At 40.9% G+C, this 18807-nt stretch overlaps 1 protein-coding gene across 1 annotated transcript in view; it reads left to right on the top strand.

Moving 5' to 3' along the window:
* Positions 1-18807, top strand: part of grik4 (glutamate receptor, ionotropic, kainate 4) — a 395044-nt gene that overhangs the window by 369893 nt on the left and 6344 nt on the right. Inside the window, exons 15-18 of the mRNA XM_061681761.1 lie at positions 9885-9994; positions 13130-13303; positions 16026-16191; positions 17848-18073. Of these exons, the coding sequence (XP_061537745.1) occupies positions 9885-9994; positions 13130-13303; positions 16026-16191; positions 17848-18073 (676 nt within the window). The remainder of the gene's footprint in view (positions 1-9884; positions 9995-13129; positions 13304-16025; positions 16192-17847; positions 18074-18807) is intronic.

Below are 18807 nucleotides of genomic sequence, written 5' to 3'. Positions count from 1 at the left end.
AACTTCACAAATGGAGTAACACACCACATTTTCTTTGAACTGAAAATGAATCTGTTCAGTCACCCTACTCTATTGCTTTCCAATGTAACAAGTACAATTCCGGGGTACTATTTGTGATACTTGGTCAGTAGGGTTAAAAGCGAGCTGAGCTGATACCATACAGGTATGTGCTCTATAAACAACTCCTGGTCGTAAAAAAAAAAAAACTGTTGCTGTCTTCGCTCTACTCTTTGCAATATTAGTGGAGTATAATATATAATCTCCACTTGGCTGTAGCGTCCCTCTCGAATTGAATTTGTCTCCTTACCATGTCAGTAGCTGAGAAATAAGCACAGGAGACCCTCACTCTCCTCCTGTGTTGTTTGTTAGTGCTGCGTATTCTTACTTATGTGTTCAATGCGGCGTGATTTTTGCAGTTTCCTCCCCAATGAAGCAGAATGCGCACCGCCCAAACAGAGGCGAGTACAAAAGTGATGATTGTGTACGTGTACCAGCCACATTTACACTATGTTCCCGGCAGCCACAGCACCCCTTACACCCCCTTGTTCCCCCTTGCCTGAAACGTACTGTGCCGTGGTCAAGTCTTGCTAAGTTTTCTCACGGTCTAACACTAGCCGTGGTGGAGCGGGGCTGGTCAGTCCTGGAGGCTCAAAGGCCCACTATGGTGCAGCCCACAGTCTACCACGGAAGCCAATAAGTTCACTTCTAGGTTCTGATGGGGTCTCTCGCGTTTCTACGGATGAAACATGGGCGCCAGGCTGCTTTGCAGCACATTTGTAGCTCCGGCAGAGTCAAATAAAGCTCTCCTGCTGGGTCTGGCTCCAGAGTTGGCATCAGCGCAGGAGGCAGATACTGCTGCTCAATAAATGTTAAATAATATTAGTTTTATGTCTTTACTTCTCTCTCACAAACTCACATTCAACGTTAAACATTATAAACAGGTATGCCACAGCAGGCATTGTTGGTAAATTAAATACATGGCTTAGCTTGAGAAGAGTTGTAGGCAGTGAGTGTGACATGCCGGGAAATATAGTCCCACTATGGACCGCCTCCAAGTTTTTATACACCCTGTTACATACTTTAGTTGCACCCATTTTTACTACGGCCGACGAGGTTTCTCATCCGCACCCTTGGCTGCCATGGCAAATATTTGGACAATTCTGTTTGGAGATCCACAGCAATCACAGCCTGTCACGTTTGCTCAGCCTGCCCCGCAGGCATTGTCACGACCATCCCATTTTGTCCACAGTGGGCTGAAATATAATGTCAACGTAGACTAAAGGGTGGAACTTGACACATCGCAGTCTGTTGCTTGGTCAACAGAGGATGATCACTTTTCATGCAAATTGAACTAAAGTTTGTCTCCTTCTTGGAGATGTTTAAGCGTATGCAAGATCAGTGTTTAATTCCAAACTGAATTGAACTTGGAAAATATGACTAAACAACTGTGTTTAGTTATTCAGCAGTAGTTAATAGTAATGACATGAGTTTTCTTCCATATGTGGCATCACGCAGTTACTATGATTGGGGAACAACATATTTTCGGTACTATGAGATCAGACACGTCTTCTTCAACTCCCAGAAACTTACACACTGGGCTGCCCAAGCCCACATTCTCAATGAGTGACAGCACAAACAACTCATGACAAGCTTTGAAACGTCGACACGCAAATACAAACAGCGCTGTGGTCTCACTGTCTGTCATGTTGTTAGATATATCGTAGAAGTTATCATTTATTTGCTTAGCTTGCATGAGTATTATGGACAATTTTTAGAAAGAAAGATGTCTCGCCTTCAAGAATATGACTCAGCAGGAATGAGAAAAAAAACAAAACAAACAAACACTCTCCACAAATACAGTGAGCGCATAGGAACAGCGCAGGCCAAACATATACTGGAAAGCACTGGTGACTGTCTGAAACACATTCAATACTTGCCTACAAGTTATTATTAATAAGTGCGCTACCCTTTTAGTGACACTTCATCCTTAATTACAGCCATATCACAGGTAGTCACATTTACTGCTGGGAGTGATTAATCACATCATGCGAGATTATTAAAGAAGTTGGAGTATTTTGACCTTGTAGAATATGGAGATAAGTGTCATACAACAGATCAATTATCGTTTACTGTGTACCCTCTCGTAGCACATCGGGATAGTGGTGAGCTGAGTAGATTCTCAGTTTTACAGGTCATGGAATCAAGGCACCTTTGTTGTTTCTTTCTTGTTTTGATACGTTTAAATATGACATGGGAAATTATAATATTGGGATAATTAATTGAAATTTAGTCTGTCCCATGGGTCAAACTGTCGCCATCGTAAAACTTACCAATGTTTTTAAGTAGTATTTTAACACTGTTACCAGGTGTAAATATAAGGTAATACTAATATACAGTAATAATAATAACTCAGTAAAACACTTTGATGAGGATGTCATAGAAAAAAGTCAAATAAAAAAATTTTCAAAAAAAAAAAAAGTCAAATAAAATTCTTAACTATCATACAAGTGTAAAAAAAAAAAAGCAGTTAGCGATTGACATTCAAAGATTTTTTTGTACATTATTCGACTCTAAATTGCCCGTAGGTGTGAATGTGAGTGCGAATGGTTGTTAGTTTGTATGTGTTCTGCGATTGGCCAGCTACCAGTTCAGGGTGTACCCCGCCTCCTGCCCGATGATAGCTGGGATAGGCTCTGGCACGCCCGCGACCCTAGTGAGGAGAAGCGGCTCAGAAAATGGATGGATGCATTATTCATCCATAATTTTTCTACAGCACTTAAACTCATTTAGGTTTCGAGTGAGCTGGAGACTATCCTTTTTTTTTTTTTTTTTTTTTTAAACCTGTCCTGTTCAGCTTCATGGCCTTGCAGAATGGTGAATCTGTATGCCTTTGTGATGGAACAGTTTTGCTCTGCAACTCCCTCTGCTTATTTGTAAAAAAAAATATTATTGTGATGTGTATTGAAAATGCAGCCGGACAGGAAAGGCTTTTATAGGACAGACAGAGGGACAGAGTAGACCACTGCCCTCCATGCCGCCATCGTCCCCACCACCCCCATCGCTCCGCGGACCGACAACCGAAGGGGGGGGTGGAGTGGAGTGCAGGCTCCAGGAGAGAAATGTGAAAACCCAGTACCCACCCTATTACTATGGTTACCAGGACCCCAACTGGCATCCATTATTCCTGTGGGGTGGGGTGTAGTGCATTAAAATTGGAGAGACTGGTGGGGGTGAGGCGAGACTGTCACAGCGCAATAATGACCCGTAACCGTCACCCCACCCAGGCCAGCCAGCTCCCCAAAGGATGTGTGAATGTATGTGGTGCATTAAAAATCCGCGGGGGAAAAGCATGGTGGACCAGAGAGCAGGCCAAGTGTCCTCCCCAGCCCGACACTGCCCTCCCCCCAGACGGGTGTATGATGCATTAAAACTGGAGGACCGGCAGGGCAGAGAAGGTGGGGAGGGACCCAGCCCGGCATGCGCCCCATCATGCCTCGTGCCAGTCTCCCAGGGGACCCTGATTGAGATGTGAGTGTGCCCAATGTGCAGAGTATGTACAGTCTGTGCCCGGCCCAACTGGCTGATAGACCACAGAGAGAGGGGGGAAGGGGGGGGGGGGGGGGCCTCCCCACCCTACCCCAAAGTCCCCCCGCCCCCAAACCGACCATAGCCTAGTTACCAGAACAAGGCCCAGAAGGCGGGCCTGTCAGTCAGCCGGGGATCCCACACAGCCCGAGGGAGGAGAGGGCCAATGACCACGGCGGAGCGCCCTGGGAAGAGGGAAGAGGAGGAAGCTCTGGAGCCTATCCTAACTAACTTTGGGTGAGAGGCGGGGTACACCCTGTCCGAGTCGCTAGCCAATCACGGGGCACATGTAGACAAACAACCATTCACACACATTATTAACAGAATATTGCAGCATATAAGAAAGTGGCATGCCAGATTTGAACCCAGAACCTCAGAACTTTAAAGCGGACATGCTAATAACTGTGCTGCCTGTTAAAATATTACTCCTGAAAATGTTGCTTGAATTCCATTTGTTTAAAGTTGGAGGTACCACTGTATGTATTTCGCATGGCAGGACTTTTGCAGCTTTTCATTCAACTATTCAACACCCTCTCATTGTTAGTTGATCATGGTGATTTATTATTAAAATACAACCAAGCCAGCTTGATGACTTGGCTTCATGAATGCAGGGAAATGACATAAAGTTGTACCCCAATTTACGAGTGACTGTACCTATGGGTTTTTCGGGATAGGAGCTGTCACTCGGCCGATTTGGTTGTCATGAATTGTGAGCAAAAATTACAGTTATGAGCACTAGGTGGTGGCAGCCAATTTCACAACAAGCAGCAAATAGTGAACAATTCTTCCAAAAAGTTTCAAGCTGTTTATTGCCATTCTGAGTTGAAGTTTAAACATAAGACAAAAAGAATTGCACGTTGCGCATTTAACCAAACTATATAACTTAAAAATGTGTGCTAGCTTAATGCTAACACATAATGGAAAATTGCATAGACAGGCTAAAAAAACTAGCATTGATTTTGTGGTGGTTATAGCCCTTTAAGCAACAGATATTTGAGCACAAACGGTGCAGCGACATATGTAGACAGACAATATCACAATAATCACAGGAATATATTCTTTATCCTCTGCAAACAATACCTAATATTTCTGCTGCCTACTGAGTCACCGAGTTGTGAAACTCTTCAAGTATTATGTTTATCTGTATTATACTGGCTCCTGGTTGCCAATGCACCCACACCAGAAGGAGCACAATGTCAGTGGGCATTAACGCATGAAATCATGATGAATAAATGGTTTAATTATTTACATTCTATCGAATTATGTTATTACTGTATTTTTTTATTTTTTATAAAATACAGCACTGTAGACTGCTATTCTTTTCATTAAAAGCGTTACAAAAAATGTTGCTGGCACAATTTTATGTGTAACAGCTGGAAAAATGTTTTTAGAGATTCAGGCTTTTCAAAGTGTTCTTTTTCATGAAGAAGGGGAGAAAAGGGAAATGTGGAGACTTTTTATGCAGTTCCATTTGCAAAATAATGTATCTGCTGCAGCCTTCTAGCGGATAATTTCCCCTGGAGCTCTCGATAGCATAAGCTTGTCTTTTTATACAATTATATTAAGGCACCAAGATCCGCAGCGCAACACCACACTCTTTTGCCTTTTTTCAAAAAATTAACTATGTGTTGTCACTCTCAATTTTGGATCTTTTGGCCACCATCTGTTGGCATCGCTGCAGCTCTCTTCATCTTTGTAACAGCACCTCAGTGGGAACTTAAAATACGGAGAAGAGTGCCTGGCAGTTAACAGAACGGTGCTTCAGCACGCAGCCAGTCTCGACCAGCAAAGAAGAAGAGGAGGAGGAGGAGGTGTGTCAGCACAAAGGGCTATTAACGCAATCGGAGCAGCAGCAACAGGTTTTCATCATCATTGGGCGTTACACTCCCATCATGCCTACAAACTGTTCATTTTCTCCTTTTTTTGCGCTGGCGGGCTAATGCATCAATGAATGTTCATCTCAGCGCAGCTTTAAATGGGCCATGTTGATCATAACAAATCCTCAACAAAAGGATCCCACTCGCGTGCCGCAAATTCAATTTTGCTTGGGGTTAAGCAACATATTAGTGAGGCATTCTCGCATTCATGGTGTCCCCAGAGACTTCATCATTGACAATTTAGCATAAGACTGATTTTTGGGGGGGCTGCTGACATGGTAATTGAAGAGCTAGATACATGATTGCGTCGATATAAACGGAACAGTTGCTCATGTGATCAGCTCCACCGTTTAACTGTCCCGTTGAGCCTTTCATGGTCACTAAGCAGATGGAAGTGGATCATATTCCGAATGTCCGCTCGACACACACAAACAAACACGCGCACACAAGTACACACATCGCTGTGGCACTGCTTCACTCGTAATTGGTTCCATTTAGGGAACAGTGGCTGTTGGTGATAGATAATGAAACACTATATTATTCCCTCTGGTCTGTTACTTTCGAACAGTGGTTGGAAGTGATGAAGTCTTAATGTACTGGAGTAGATTTCTTCAGTATCTGTACTTTATTGAGTTTTTATTTTTCTGATGACTTGTTACTTTTTCTCTCTACATTTGAAATTATCTTAGATAAATCTGTACTTTTGAATCCTTATAAAAAAAAAAAAAATTGTTTTGTAGGTTTTTTTCATAGCCTAACACACCTAGTACAAGACAAGCAAGTTATTGTAAATAAATATTTTTAAAAAGCTTGAAAATGTTTTAAAGTTTCATATTCTATCTTAACTTACCACGCCGGAGTGCTTCGTAATGGTCCCGATGTTGATGTACAGTACTTCTTGTGAGTACTTGTAGTCTTGTTCATGAGCTGCGAGGAATTAGTGTGCTTCCTAGTTCCAAATCCAGAGGTGAGCAGTACCAAACTGTACTGTACTTTACTGTACCAGAAATAGGATGTTCCGCACTCCAAATTTGTTTGTATTCCTCAGTTAACACTGCCCACCATCTCTCTCTCTCTCTCTCTCTCTCTCTCTCTCTCTCTCTCTCTCTCTCTCTCTCTCTCTCTCTCTGTCTGCATGCACTCTACATACAATAGACAACAGACATAAACATCATGACATGGCCTCCACGTCAATGCCCCACATTATATGGCCGCCATGTAGGCACAGAGGAGGCACAGCTTTTGGAACTGGATCTTGTCATATTGCATATCTGTGACCAGGAAATACATCAGTCCCATTCTCTGCCTGCATTGTGCCATCGCACCAGTAAATAATAGTGGCCAATTCTGGAACTCACAGACTTTGTCAATGGCAGTTTAAGTGACAAATGGAAACTTATTTTTGGAGTCCCGACGGCCTATTCAATCCAATATTCATTATATCAGGGTCCATTTTATCGAGATTCCACTGTATATGCATGTATATACATTTAGTTAAACAAGTTAAATAATGATGAGTAACGTTCCATTCGTCTGTGTTGTCTGATTTGTGACGTGTTTCTGCCCTCGTTAAAAGCTGTACATGCACAGTAGCTCCTCTTCAATACAAGAATTCACACCATGTTGGGACGCACCTCTTCTGTGCCCAAAGCTGAATGAAGCTGGAGTTATATACCACCAGCTATCGACAGGCTAATAAACAGCATCTATACGGTAGTGTTGTATTAGGTTTTTGATCTCAAGCAAGATTTGTAGACAGACATTATTACAATAGAAAGGAATCTATTCTTTATTCTCTGAGGAAATGACGAATATTACAGCAGCTTACTGAGTCACAGTGGTTGTGAAACTCTTGCTCATTTGTGTCTGCATGATTGGATTATACTGCCCCCCTGGCAGCTATTTCCCTGATTAAAAAACATTTTCAAAAATTTGGTCAGGTTTTTGAGGAGGCAGGAACAGATTAATGGCATTTCCATTCATTTCAGCAGGGAAAGATGATTTGCGATACAAGTGTTTTGAGTGACGAGCAGTGCTCACAAAACGAATTTAACTGATATCACCTCGCATCACTCAGGTAAGGTGTATTTTTTTTAAGTTATCATTAGCTACTTTACCATTTTCCGTTAGCCACTTCACAGCATTAGCAAAGTTGTGTTCCCAGATACACTGTATTCTTTTCTGTCCGGTGCACATTAGTGAGACGAAAACTATTTTGTGTGCAAATGTTTTTTTCCCCGTTGTGCCAAGTTATCAAAATGGGTCTGGTACGTATAAAAATTTGTTTTTACTTGATTGGCTGGTGACAAGTTCAGAAGGTACTCTGCCTAAAGGAGTTGAATCTGTATTTTCTTCCTTTGCTTGACTTTTTTTTTACTTCTACTTAAGTACAGAGGGTGACTTATTTTGCCACCTGTGCTAACTGTATTTGTCGTCACTAATCTCGTCACCAGTCCAAACCATACATAACAGCCTGTAGCTGCTTTAACACTGCTAGCCTTTAATCCCAGCCAAAGATATTAATCTTTCTCCCGTTATTTCCAGCAGGGATCCTGGTCAACTGTCGGTCAAAGAAATTGAATTTAGTTTAAGGCTCCATTTACACTGCAGCTAAAAAAGCGGGGTCCACACAGAAAGACCCCACAGTATGGTGTGTGATGTACTCGAGATGATCACCACAGCACACCACACGTAACAATAGCTCCACCGGCAATCTCCTCTTCCAAACCAGATATATGTACCAAGACAGACCGGATTGTCGGCCTCGACAGTTTTCTGAGCAGATCGGGGAGGAAAAATCACTCATGACACAAACCACACCACAGGATAATCGCTCAGGATTATCTCAGGCATTTGCTTGATCAGAACGGGCCACATTTTCCTCATGTACACCCCGCTAAAGTTCCCAAATTCGATGTACAACCAACAATATATCAGATATGTTTGACTGTCTATTAACACTTCAGTGACCTACATCAATCACTGTGTTTACATTAAGTGAACACCCGAGAAAAACATGGCTGACATTGGCAGAAGAAGCTGCTGCATTCAGGGCGGCGATTCAAAGCATTTGCATGTTGTATTCATACATAAATAATTGATTAATTACTGTATTTTGGTGTCATACCCACTATTATACTGGAATTAGTTTTACGTGTTTAAATTTTTTAGTTGAGATCTTTTTTTACTCAAATTAAAAAAATTATCCTAAACAGCGTCGTTTTTGAATATTTTCAGAAAACGAGAAAAAACACAACAAATTCAATGAACAAGAAGAGTCCAGTTCCCTTGTTTCAACCTTTGCAGAGTACCATGACCTGGATAACTGAGAATTTACACTGACATTAAGAAAAAACACAATTTGTAACAAGCACATGGGTATCCTTTATTGATATTGTGGCAGTAAGTTAAAAGTGACTTGGGTAATTATGCTATTATAAACGAAATCATGTCATGAATTCCTGAAAGCCTTTTTTGCCAGTATAGCAATATCAACAGAAATTGCTATAATATAACAGAGTTTTGAATTTGGAGGGGCAGGTAGTAAAAAAGGATACCCTGAATTGTTATAGCGTTAATGACACAATACAGGTAAACTTGCACAACACAGTCATGGCCAATAGAATAGGAGAGAAATTCCTTGTGTTTTTGACATACTTGTCAAATAAAGAGGATTCAGGTTTTGATTGTAATTGACAGGTCAGGTTAGATGCAGGGCAGCTTGTCCCATTTTGGTTACTTTTGAGAGGAGCATTATTGTCTTTGTAAATGCACATCTTATTGTATTATTTACATAGCTTTATTGGATGTCATCTTATTGGCCAGGTACGCTTTATGTTAAATGAATTAAATTTTTACATTTTTTTCCCCCCCCCCAATAATTGAGTCGTGTATGCTTGTTTTACATTGTGTTGTTTAGCACGCGACATAAATTGTGTTAATTCATTTTTTTTACAGTTTGATCCTTGGGAATAGAAACTCGTATTTGCCGTGATATATCAATATTCCCCACCACTCCGTCGTATTTACTATCCATGAGAGGCCTGTTTTATGACTGTTGATCTGAATGTTTCCGTGCAAACAAGAGCATATAATTGTAATGCTATCAGTTTACAGCAGGGAAATCTATGCTAATCACATCCAACTAGCATTGTTTACTGCCACACTGTTGCGGACAGCTGTAAATGTCGATTAACTCACAGTAAACTCATCTTGGCAGCTTGGAACTTTGGCCACTAATTAATCTCATTGACTGTGTGGAGATGATGATGTTGATGTGTTCCTCGTCACCTTTTAAAGAGGGGGCGTTTAGACCCTCAACCCTCCTGCTTTGAATGCCCTTGTCAGGTTGGATTAAGTGATTTAAACATGATCAAAAGTTGACCGCGTGGACGTAAACACCGTCCTGTGCGTTTGTTTCAGGGTCGTCGGCCGGGCTACTTCTCTTTCCTGGACCCGTTCTCCCCGGGCGTGTGGCTCTTCATGCTATTGGCCTACTTGGCCGTGAGCTGCGTGCTCTTCCTGGTGGCCAGGTAGACCCACACAAACACACGTACTTTTCATAATGTTTGTAACCATCGCCAGGTGCCAGGGTACTTCCAGTTGGCAGACAGCCAACCATCACTGAGCTGACAAAAATTTCTGTTTTGGGTCACACCACCAGATGTTATTAAAGGTTTTAGTTTTTTTTTTTATTTTTTTTTAGATATCCTTAAAAAAAAAAAAAAGATTATTAATCCAGCGGAACCTGTGAGTGAGGAAGCTAAATCAAGTGGATGTCATAAATAGAGGGGTACATCAATTTTTTTTTTTTTTTTTTGCTTTGACTTGGGAACAAAATTTTGAGATACGATTGCTACATGGTGGCATCAAGCTCAGTTTAACTCACTTCACAACAGTTGGGCAGAAAGTGAGCAATTCTTCAGAAAAATAGGCTTTAAGCTATTTGTTGTCACTCCCCTTCTTTTGACTGACACTTCACACATTCAAACTACGACAGAAGAGAGGGCGACTAAAATCATCATTCAAGCAATTTACCCTGTTTTTTTTTCATTTCTCTCTGCTTTTGTCAAATGACATGAAAGGGTTTGTTTGCGTGTGTCGCCGTTGGAGATCACTAAATCTACCACTGAGAAGGACATGTGAAGTCATTGTAAAAAGGTCTGCTGTGAGAGAAAGGAGACAGAAGAGACCAGAGGGCAGAATAGTGTTTTTGTGGTTAGTTCTATGGGGAAAAAGACATTTTTATCCTTTTCACTCAGTCTCTACAGGTGATCATATTCACCAAAGAAAGAAGAAATGGTCTCTTGCCTGAAACGGGTCTTCAGCGTAACACTGACACCGAGTGCTCAGATTGAGAACTGAAACTCAAAAGGAGGCAATCTAATAAAATCCATCCAATTTCCTGTGTAAAGCAGTGATTTCCAACCCCTGTGCCGCAGCACGTTGGTGAGCCATGAGAGATCATCAGGTGTACCACGGTAGATTAGCTGTCTATTCCTATTACTGAAGGTATGCTTTGGTGAACAGATGGTGCTTGAGGATTTTTTTCACAACCAGGGAAGGAAGATGACAGATTTTATTAGGGAGAGAGTTTCAGAGGTGGGGCGCACACGCCAAGCGATTGAGTAGTGCACATCAACAGGCACACAGCAGTGGTAAAACTGTGATTAGGTTTGAGGTTCCATATTCAATATACTGTACTGTATTTTGTTTTATTCATTGTACCACAAAAACATGGTGCAATTATCACATAAGAACCAGATTATCACAAAGATAGGAAACAGGTGGGAATTTCGGCAAGAGAGACTCTGCACTTTACTTTCTGGCCAAAGGTACATATAAAATTATGAAAAGAATAAAGTGTTATTGTAAAACACAATACAGTGTCATTGATCATTTTACAATTGAGACTATGTGAGTCCCGGGATGCACATGTCATGAAAAAAATGAGTCCCAGCCCTGGAGCAGTGAGTCCCTGCAATTTATCATCACGGAATACAGATACAGTAATCCTCCACTACATCGCAGTTCTTGCTTCACGGTTATACTACATTGCAGATTTTTATTCCAGTTATTACTCTGTAATCATTAATCTTTCATACTGTTGGTGCAATATTTTTGTGTTATCCATTGCGCTTGTTCTCTATCAATAATTATGTGTTTAGGCCTCCCTCAATAGCAAATTTCTTTAGAGAAATATATTTTCACAAAAACTTTCACGATAAACGATAGTATCGTTGATATGATATTAAAGCATAATAAAGACTTGTACATATATTACAAATTCTGCCCTAGTAATCAAACATTTGAGCACAACTGTGTAATGTTCTCTCATTTACTAAATAAAAGTAGGGCTCCATATAACAATAAGAGCAGGTAAATAAAATACAAAAGAAAGTTATATGTGTTCAAATAAAGTGCTGAACTTAAGAAAAATAAAGTTTGAGTTTCCCATTCCTGTTTGGCACACAACAGTGAAGTCTCAAACTATTTTACATAGTTTAATTTCACAAATCTTAACTCAACCGTTTTAGAGTTTATGTTTGTTCAAAACCTTTTTGGGTTTTTTTTTGCTTTTTTTTGGGGGGGGGGGGGGGTTTATTATGGCGTTTAATATATTATATGCACTTTTAATAGGAGCTCCCAGTGCGAACTTCCCACTTAACAGCCTTTGTGCATCTTCACTTAAACAGCTAACATTTTGGCATTTTGTGACATATTAATACATTAGTTTCATGGCTGTGAATTCATGAGCTTCGACCAGCTGACTAGGAATAAGGCACATATTCTTTGTTCTACGACAAGTTTTGGAAGTGTTCAATTTGTTCACACTAAAATGACGAAACCTCGAGAGAGAAAAATATTTCCTTCATCTTCATTCACATTCACAAAGCTTTTTGCGTCCCTCATCATTTTTGTGCATTTATGACGCGGGACGCACATCAAACAAGATCCCTGCAGTGTATATATATATATATATATATATATATATATATATATATGTATGTATATCTATATATATATATATATACTGCATATACTGTATAGGTACAGCTTGCCGGTGCCGGGGTGGCCGCCGGCCAGCTGGTTCTGGCTTATGCTTAAAACCCAGAAACCCCACACACTGCGCAACAGTTCAGCCGATTTCGGCCGTGTCGTTCAGTGTGCAGCGGGTCTTAGAAAATGGAGTGCTAGTACAGTACTGTCGCAGCTACATATTACTGAGACGACTTGGTAGCCCAAATAGTGTGCTGTATTTTGGGGACTGAAGGACGCATCCTGCAAGACTCTTAAGTCCAGTTTAATGGATGAAAATACTGTACATAATTGGCATTTAATATAGTGTATTTTATCTGAAGCTTAATTTCGTCTCATTTTAGCTGATCTTTACTCTTGATAACTAATGAAAAAAGTTATCACTACAAACTTAACTTTTCTGAACTCTTTCATATATTACAAACTTTCGAATTAAAGCAGGCAAGCACATAGGAATGAGAAGTTAGTAGACACTCTGGAGGCAATAAAAGGCTTTTTACCAGTTGGATTTAAACTCCCTCTCCTTCTCTATTGTTTTATGTTAATGCCAAGACTTTAACTCACTTGCATTCCCACTCACGCTGCTTGCCTCCAGCCCAGTACACTGTTGCATGTCATGTTCCCCACAGATTGACACCTTACGAGTGGTACAACCCGCACCCCTGCCTGAAAGGACGCTGCAACCTGCTCATCAACCAGTACTCCCTCGGAAACAGCTTATGGTTCCCTGTCGGGGGCTTCATGCAGCAAGGGTCTACCATTGCTCCCAGGGCGTTGTCCACGCGCTGTGTCAGCGGAGTGTGGTCAGTGTTGTGCACTCATCATAGTTGGTGGGCGGTCATCTCGTCGTCATCATTCATTCGTCGGAGTTAATTTGTTAGTATGCCTTCAGGTATCAGCTGAACAAAAGCATTTATTACCTTGGAGGTTTCTTCGTTCAGTTTCATGAAAATCCGTTATTTTTGAGGAACTACTTGCCTCCTTTTTTTTAATTGAAAACAGATTTTTGAAAAATAATGTTTGTGTCATTGTGCCATTGTATGAGACACTTTAGTGCCTAAAAATAAATATTGAGAAATATTTGTCAGTATGGAAGTTTTATAAAACAACACTATAGTGGAACGTTGGTTTTCATGATTTAAAAAAAGTCTAATACCAAATCGTATGAAAACTGAAGCAATATTTCCCATAGGGAATAATGTAGGTCCAATTAATCCATTCCAAAAATAGTAACAACAAACAAATACACAAATATAAAATAAATACAATAAAACAATAAAAATAAATTTCAGCGAGAATAATCATACCAAAAAAAATTGAAATAAATATGAATGAAAAATGAAATGGATAAATGAACAGTAACATACATTTTACAGCCATTTAAGACTCTTAATGGTGTATGAAAGACAGGGGCGAGGGAGGAGAGGTTATTTTTTGGAAGGGTAATCCGTCCATCCATCCATCCATTTTCTGAGCCACTTGTCCTCACTCGGGTTGCGGGGGTGCTGGAGCCTATCCCAGCTGTCATCGGGCAGGAGGCGGGGTACGCCCTGAACTGGTTGCCAGCCAATCGCAGGGAAGGGTAATCCGCCCTTTTTGTATTTTGCTATGAGTTTTTTGAAAGGTCTCATACTTTGACTATTTAAACCTCATAGAGTGACTCTCTAACATGGACTTAATATAAAAGTGTCAATTTAATTTAAAAAAAAGGCCGTTGTTTTGTCAATGTCCAGATTTTAATTCATATTTCACGTTTACTGTGGCACCATAGAGCCAATATTCTTTGGTGTTTTTTGTCTTTTTGATCAAAGGAACTTTCTTTATCCCATGGTGGCTTATTGAACAGTCGTCGTACTCAATAAGCACAAAAAACGTTTTAAATGCTTCAGATGAACGCATGGTGTGATGATCAAAAATAAAATTGGGCATTCACGTGGAATGCTTTGTATTGTATTCAGCACTCGATTCTGGAAAATGAGTGGCCTAGTCACGTAGCAAGCGGATGATTTTGATACGGACCATTTGTAACTCAATGAAAGATGAGCTGATGCATAAAAACAGACACATTTTTGGCAAAAAATAAATAAAGAATTGGATGTCGACTCATAAAGCAGTTTTCAAAATACTGTACCCCCGAAGAACACCAGAGGACATCAGGTGATGTGCAATAGCTTTGGAAAAACTCAAGACAAAAAGTATTGACTACAATATATAGATTTTTACTGCGATTGGCTGGCGACCAGTTCAGGGTGTACCCCGCCTCTCGCCCGAAGATAGCTGGGATAGGCTCCAGCACGCCCGCGACCCTATAGTGAGGAGAAGCACTACGGAAGATGAATGAATAAATCTAAGAAAACTTTAATTATAATTTTTTTAAGAGACGTTTGGAGGCCCATGGAAATCTCAACAGCCCAGACAATTGGCTATGTTTGCCTAATGGTAAGTTTGTCCCTGCTTATAATATGGTATAATAATGTGTCTAACGATGTCCTATTATGTACAGTTTGTCATTTTTCAAACCTACACGTATGCCAAGTAAGAAGTCGTGGGCGGTCAGGGATAGAAAGGCCCTTTCTTTTACGCTCAGTCTCTCAGGGTTGTTGTGCATTTCTCCAGAATCTTCCCCTTTTTTTGTTTCAAACCAGATTCCTTTGATATAAATTCTAAAATCCAGATAAAGTTGTTTTATATTATTGCAAAAAAAAATAAAAGTCCCCTGTCATTTTTTGCAGAAATACAATAGTGTGGATCTTCCATTTATGACAGAGTTCTATTCCAATGACGGTGAAGTAACCCGAATTTGTAACTACGGACAAATGCTAGAAGTAACGGAAGCTAATGCAGTAGTGAAGTCATAATTACAGTAAATATTTGTATGAGAAACACTTGGCCAGAAGTATAAAACAGTAAGTGCCGTGGTCACAACCTATTCTTACGATGCTGCGCATACTCGTACGTTGTACATAGTGCAGCATTTGTAACGCTTTTGTAAAAGGCGACAGCGTACCTTCATCAACATTTGTACGTATTTAAACCCCAGTTGGGCGAATTTTCATTAGCAGTCTCTTTGCCCTTTGTAATTAGCCCACCTAGAATAAATAAAGATCCAACAACCATCAACAGCGTGTAACGCATGACAATAAAAGCATTTACAATACAAACAAGTAAATAACTAGTCAATTAACATAAAATGATCCTAATCATTCATTGATCATTTGTAGCTCTTGGCACTCTGAGATGTAGATGTTAAATCAAACACAGGACCCTTCAGCATTTATTTTATTTGATCTTCACACATCTTTCTACTGTATGTCTTCTCTTATTCCTTTCAGCAGGATGTTTTTCCCCTTTCATCCCGTGCCGACATTGTCATCTTCATTCATACCCTCCTCATGAACGCGCTGCCATGTTTTCTCGTCAAAGGTGCTCCATCATTGTAATGCTCCTCACTGTCCCGCGCTATTTATCTCCATACACCTGTCTGCTCATTTGCATAAGAGGATACATATGCTCTCCTCTGCGCAGGTGGGCGTTCACATTAATCATCATCTCATCGTACACTGCCAACCTGGCCGCCTTCCTCACCGTTCAGAGGATGGAGGTGCCCATCGAGTCAGTGGATGACCTTGCGGATCAGACGGCCATAGAGTACGGCACCATGCACGGGGGCTCCACCATGACCTTCTTCCAGGTCAGCGCTCACGCACATCATTGCTTTGGATCGATTGCTTATGGTGATCAGTCAATAAAAAACACATGCAAATTGACCCATTAGTCCTTTGAATCGATGGTTCGTCGGTGATGTTATCCCCCTGGTCACTTTCTTGTCTAGTGCTAATCATAGGGTTCCTGCCTCCTTGAACACGACTACTCAATAGCTTTCTCCTCAGGGACGAAGAGGCAAGTCTCAAGTGAAGCACCCACCATGACTTTAGTGAGGAAAAAACAGTGGAAAATAGAGAGAGTATGTGACAGGGGAAGCGAGGCAGTGAAGAATGATATCGTGTGAAGCAGTACTTTGGTGCTAGACTGTTAATTATGTCAATAAAGACAAGCTCAGATCAAGAGGACGGAAAGTTAGAATTCCAAGTGAAAAATGTGTTCCGCGAGGAGAGCAGAGGAAAGAAAAAATAAATTAAACATAAACATAAATTGGCCAAATGTACACTGCTGCTACTTCTGCTGGAAAAGCCAGTTCATGTCAAGTTGCATCTATTTTTTTTTTCTAGAAAACACGGTCCATCAGTTGCCATCATAAAACATCCTTGTACAGTAACATTTCAAAACGCACAGTGTAGGACATGGTCCTGCTGTATATAGCGAAGATCTGTAAGTAATTGACATTTTGATGCCTTAAACTGGCAGAAAAGCACTACTTTGGTCTAAATGAAGCTCCTGACTTCAACATAGTTTCTTCGCACCAAGACACCACAAGATGGTGGGAAACCACTGTTTTCTTCTAAATGAACCTCCTTAACTCACTTCAAAATCATTCCTTGCCACCAAAATGCCACAAAACCTATTTTTGTTTAAATGAAGCTCCTTAACTCACTTCAACATACTTCTAGTTCCTTGGCACTAAAATGCCACGAGATGGAACACTACTGATGAAATGAAGCATCTCAACTCACGTCAACAAAGTTCTTTGGCACCAAGTTTCCACAAGATGGCAGCAAAGGACTACCTTTGCCTAAACATTGCTAGCCGTGGCCCATGGTTAGGATCATCCCCTGCCACCGTGGGAGACCTAGGTTCAAGACCCTGACTGGACCATCTGCCAACATCCCCCGGACTCACGGCTGTGGTGTCCTTGAGCAAGACACTGATACCCCGAAATGCTCCCCGGGCGCTTCAGCTGCCCCCTGCTCCAGTGTGTTCCACTAACATGTGTATGTGTTCACTGTGATGGGTTAAATGCAGTGAACAAATTTCGTGTACATGCATGCATGTTCATGACAATAAAAGGTGATACTTCTTAAATAAAGCTCCTCAACTCACTTCAACTTACTTCCTTGGTACCAAGATGCCACAAGATACAGCAAAAAAAAACAGTGAAGAAGAAAAGTAGAAATGTATGTATCCACTAATGTTTGATAAAACATCCAATAAGGCCGGCTCAAATAAAACAACGTTTTATAAATGAGTGAGGACAAAAAGTGCCATAAGTCCATCACAAAAAAAAAAAACACAATTTGAATGTGATCCAAATAAAACTATACACCCTGTATTCCGCACACAAATGCGACAGATGGATAACAAATCCTGTGGTTCACTTGGGATGCTGTTCTTTTCCACCTGTGGCAAAAAATTAGTCTGCTAAATGATACAATCTCTCACAACGCTGCAGAATTCACGCTACCAGACGTACCAACGAATGTGGAACTTCATGCATTCCAAGCAACCCAGCGTGTTTGTGAAGAGCACGGAGGAGGGCATTGCCCGCGTCCTCAATTCCAACTACGCCTATCTGCTGGAGAGCACCATGAATGAGTACTATCGCCAGAGGAACTGCAACCTGACACAGATTGGCGGGCTGCTCGACACCAAGGGCTACGGTATCGGAATGCCACTGGGTGAGTTGGTGGGGGGGCGGCGACAGAAGAGATTTAAAGTTAAGTATAAAATGAAGTCATCTGATGGTTCTTCAATTCATTACGACATTGCAAAACCAACTTGAGGAGCGAGTGAATTAGTTGGAGGATTCAGCGTAAAAAGTTAAATTGAAAAGTAACGCCTGAGCAAAGGCAAACTATTAGTAGCTGTCATGCGGGAGGAAAGATGATGCAAAAAAAAAAAAAAAGAGACAAACTCAACTAAGCTTTGATAGAGCGTCTCTTTCCATGCTCTGATGAGAGAAGGCAAGATAAGAGAATTTGAAATTTGGCTCCCTGTTGCGCCACGACTCGCTGGCTGCTCGGAGACTCAAATGTCTGCCGTCACTTCTACTTTGAACACATGTTGAGTGAAGGTGTTGATGGAGGGGAAACACAAAAGTAAACAGGATTCGTTTAAATTCCTCTCAAGGACAGCTAAGTTCAATCTTTACACTTCATACTGTCTCTGTCTCAAACTGAATTCTCTTCTTGTATAACTGGTGTGCATTGGCAAAACACCATTTTATGAAAGTTGCACTTGATATGCTTGAGTATAGTAGTGCCTTGAGGTATGAGTGACCCGATTTCCGACTTTTTCGAGAAACAAGCTGTCATTTGGCTGTTTTTTTGCTTTGACTTCTGGAGAAAAAAAACTAGCGATACAAGCGCTAGATAGTGACAGAAATCTCATTTCTCACTTCAATAAACAGCAG

The sequence above is a fragment of the Phycodurus eques genome, chromosome 7 (assembly GCF_024500275.1).
Source record: "Phycodurus eques isolate BA_2022a chromosome 7, UOR_Pequ_1.1, whole genome shotgun sequence".
NCBI classification, from domain to species: domain Eukaryota; kingdom Metazoa; phylum Chordata; class Actinopteri; order Syngnathiformes; family Syngnathidae; genus Phycodurus; species Phycodurus eques.
This window is presented reverse-complemented; position numbering and strand designations above follow the sequence as displayed.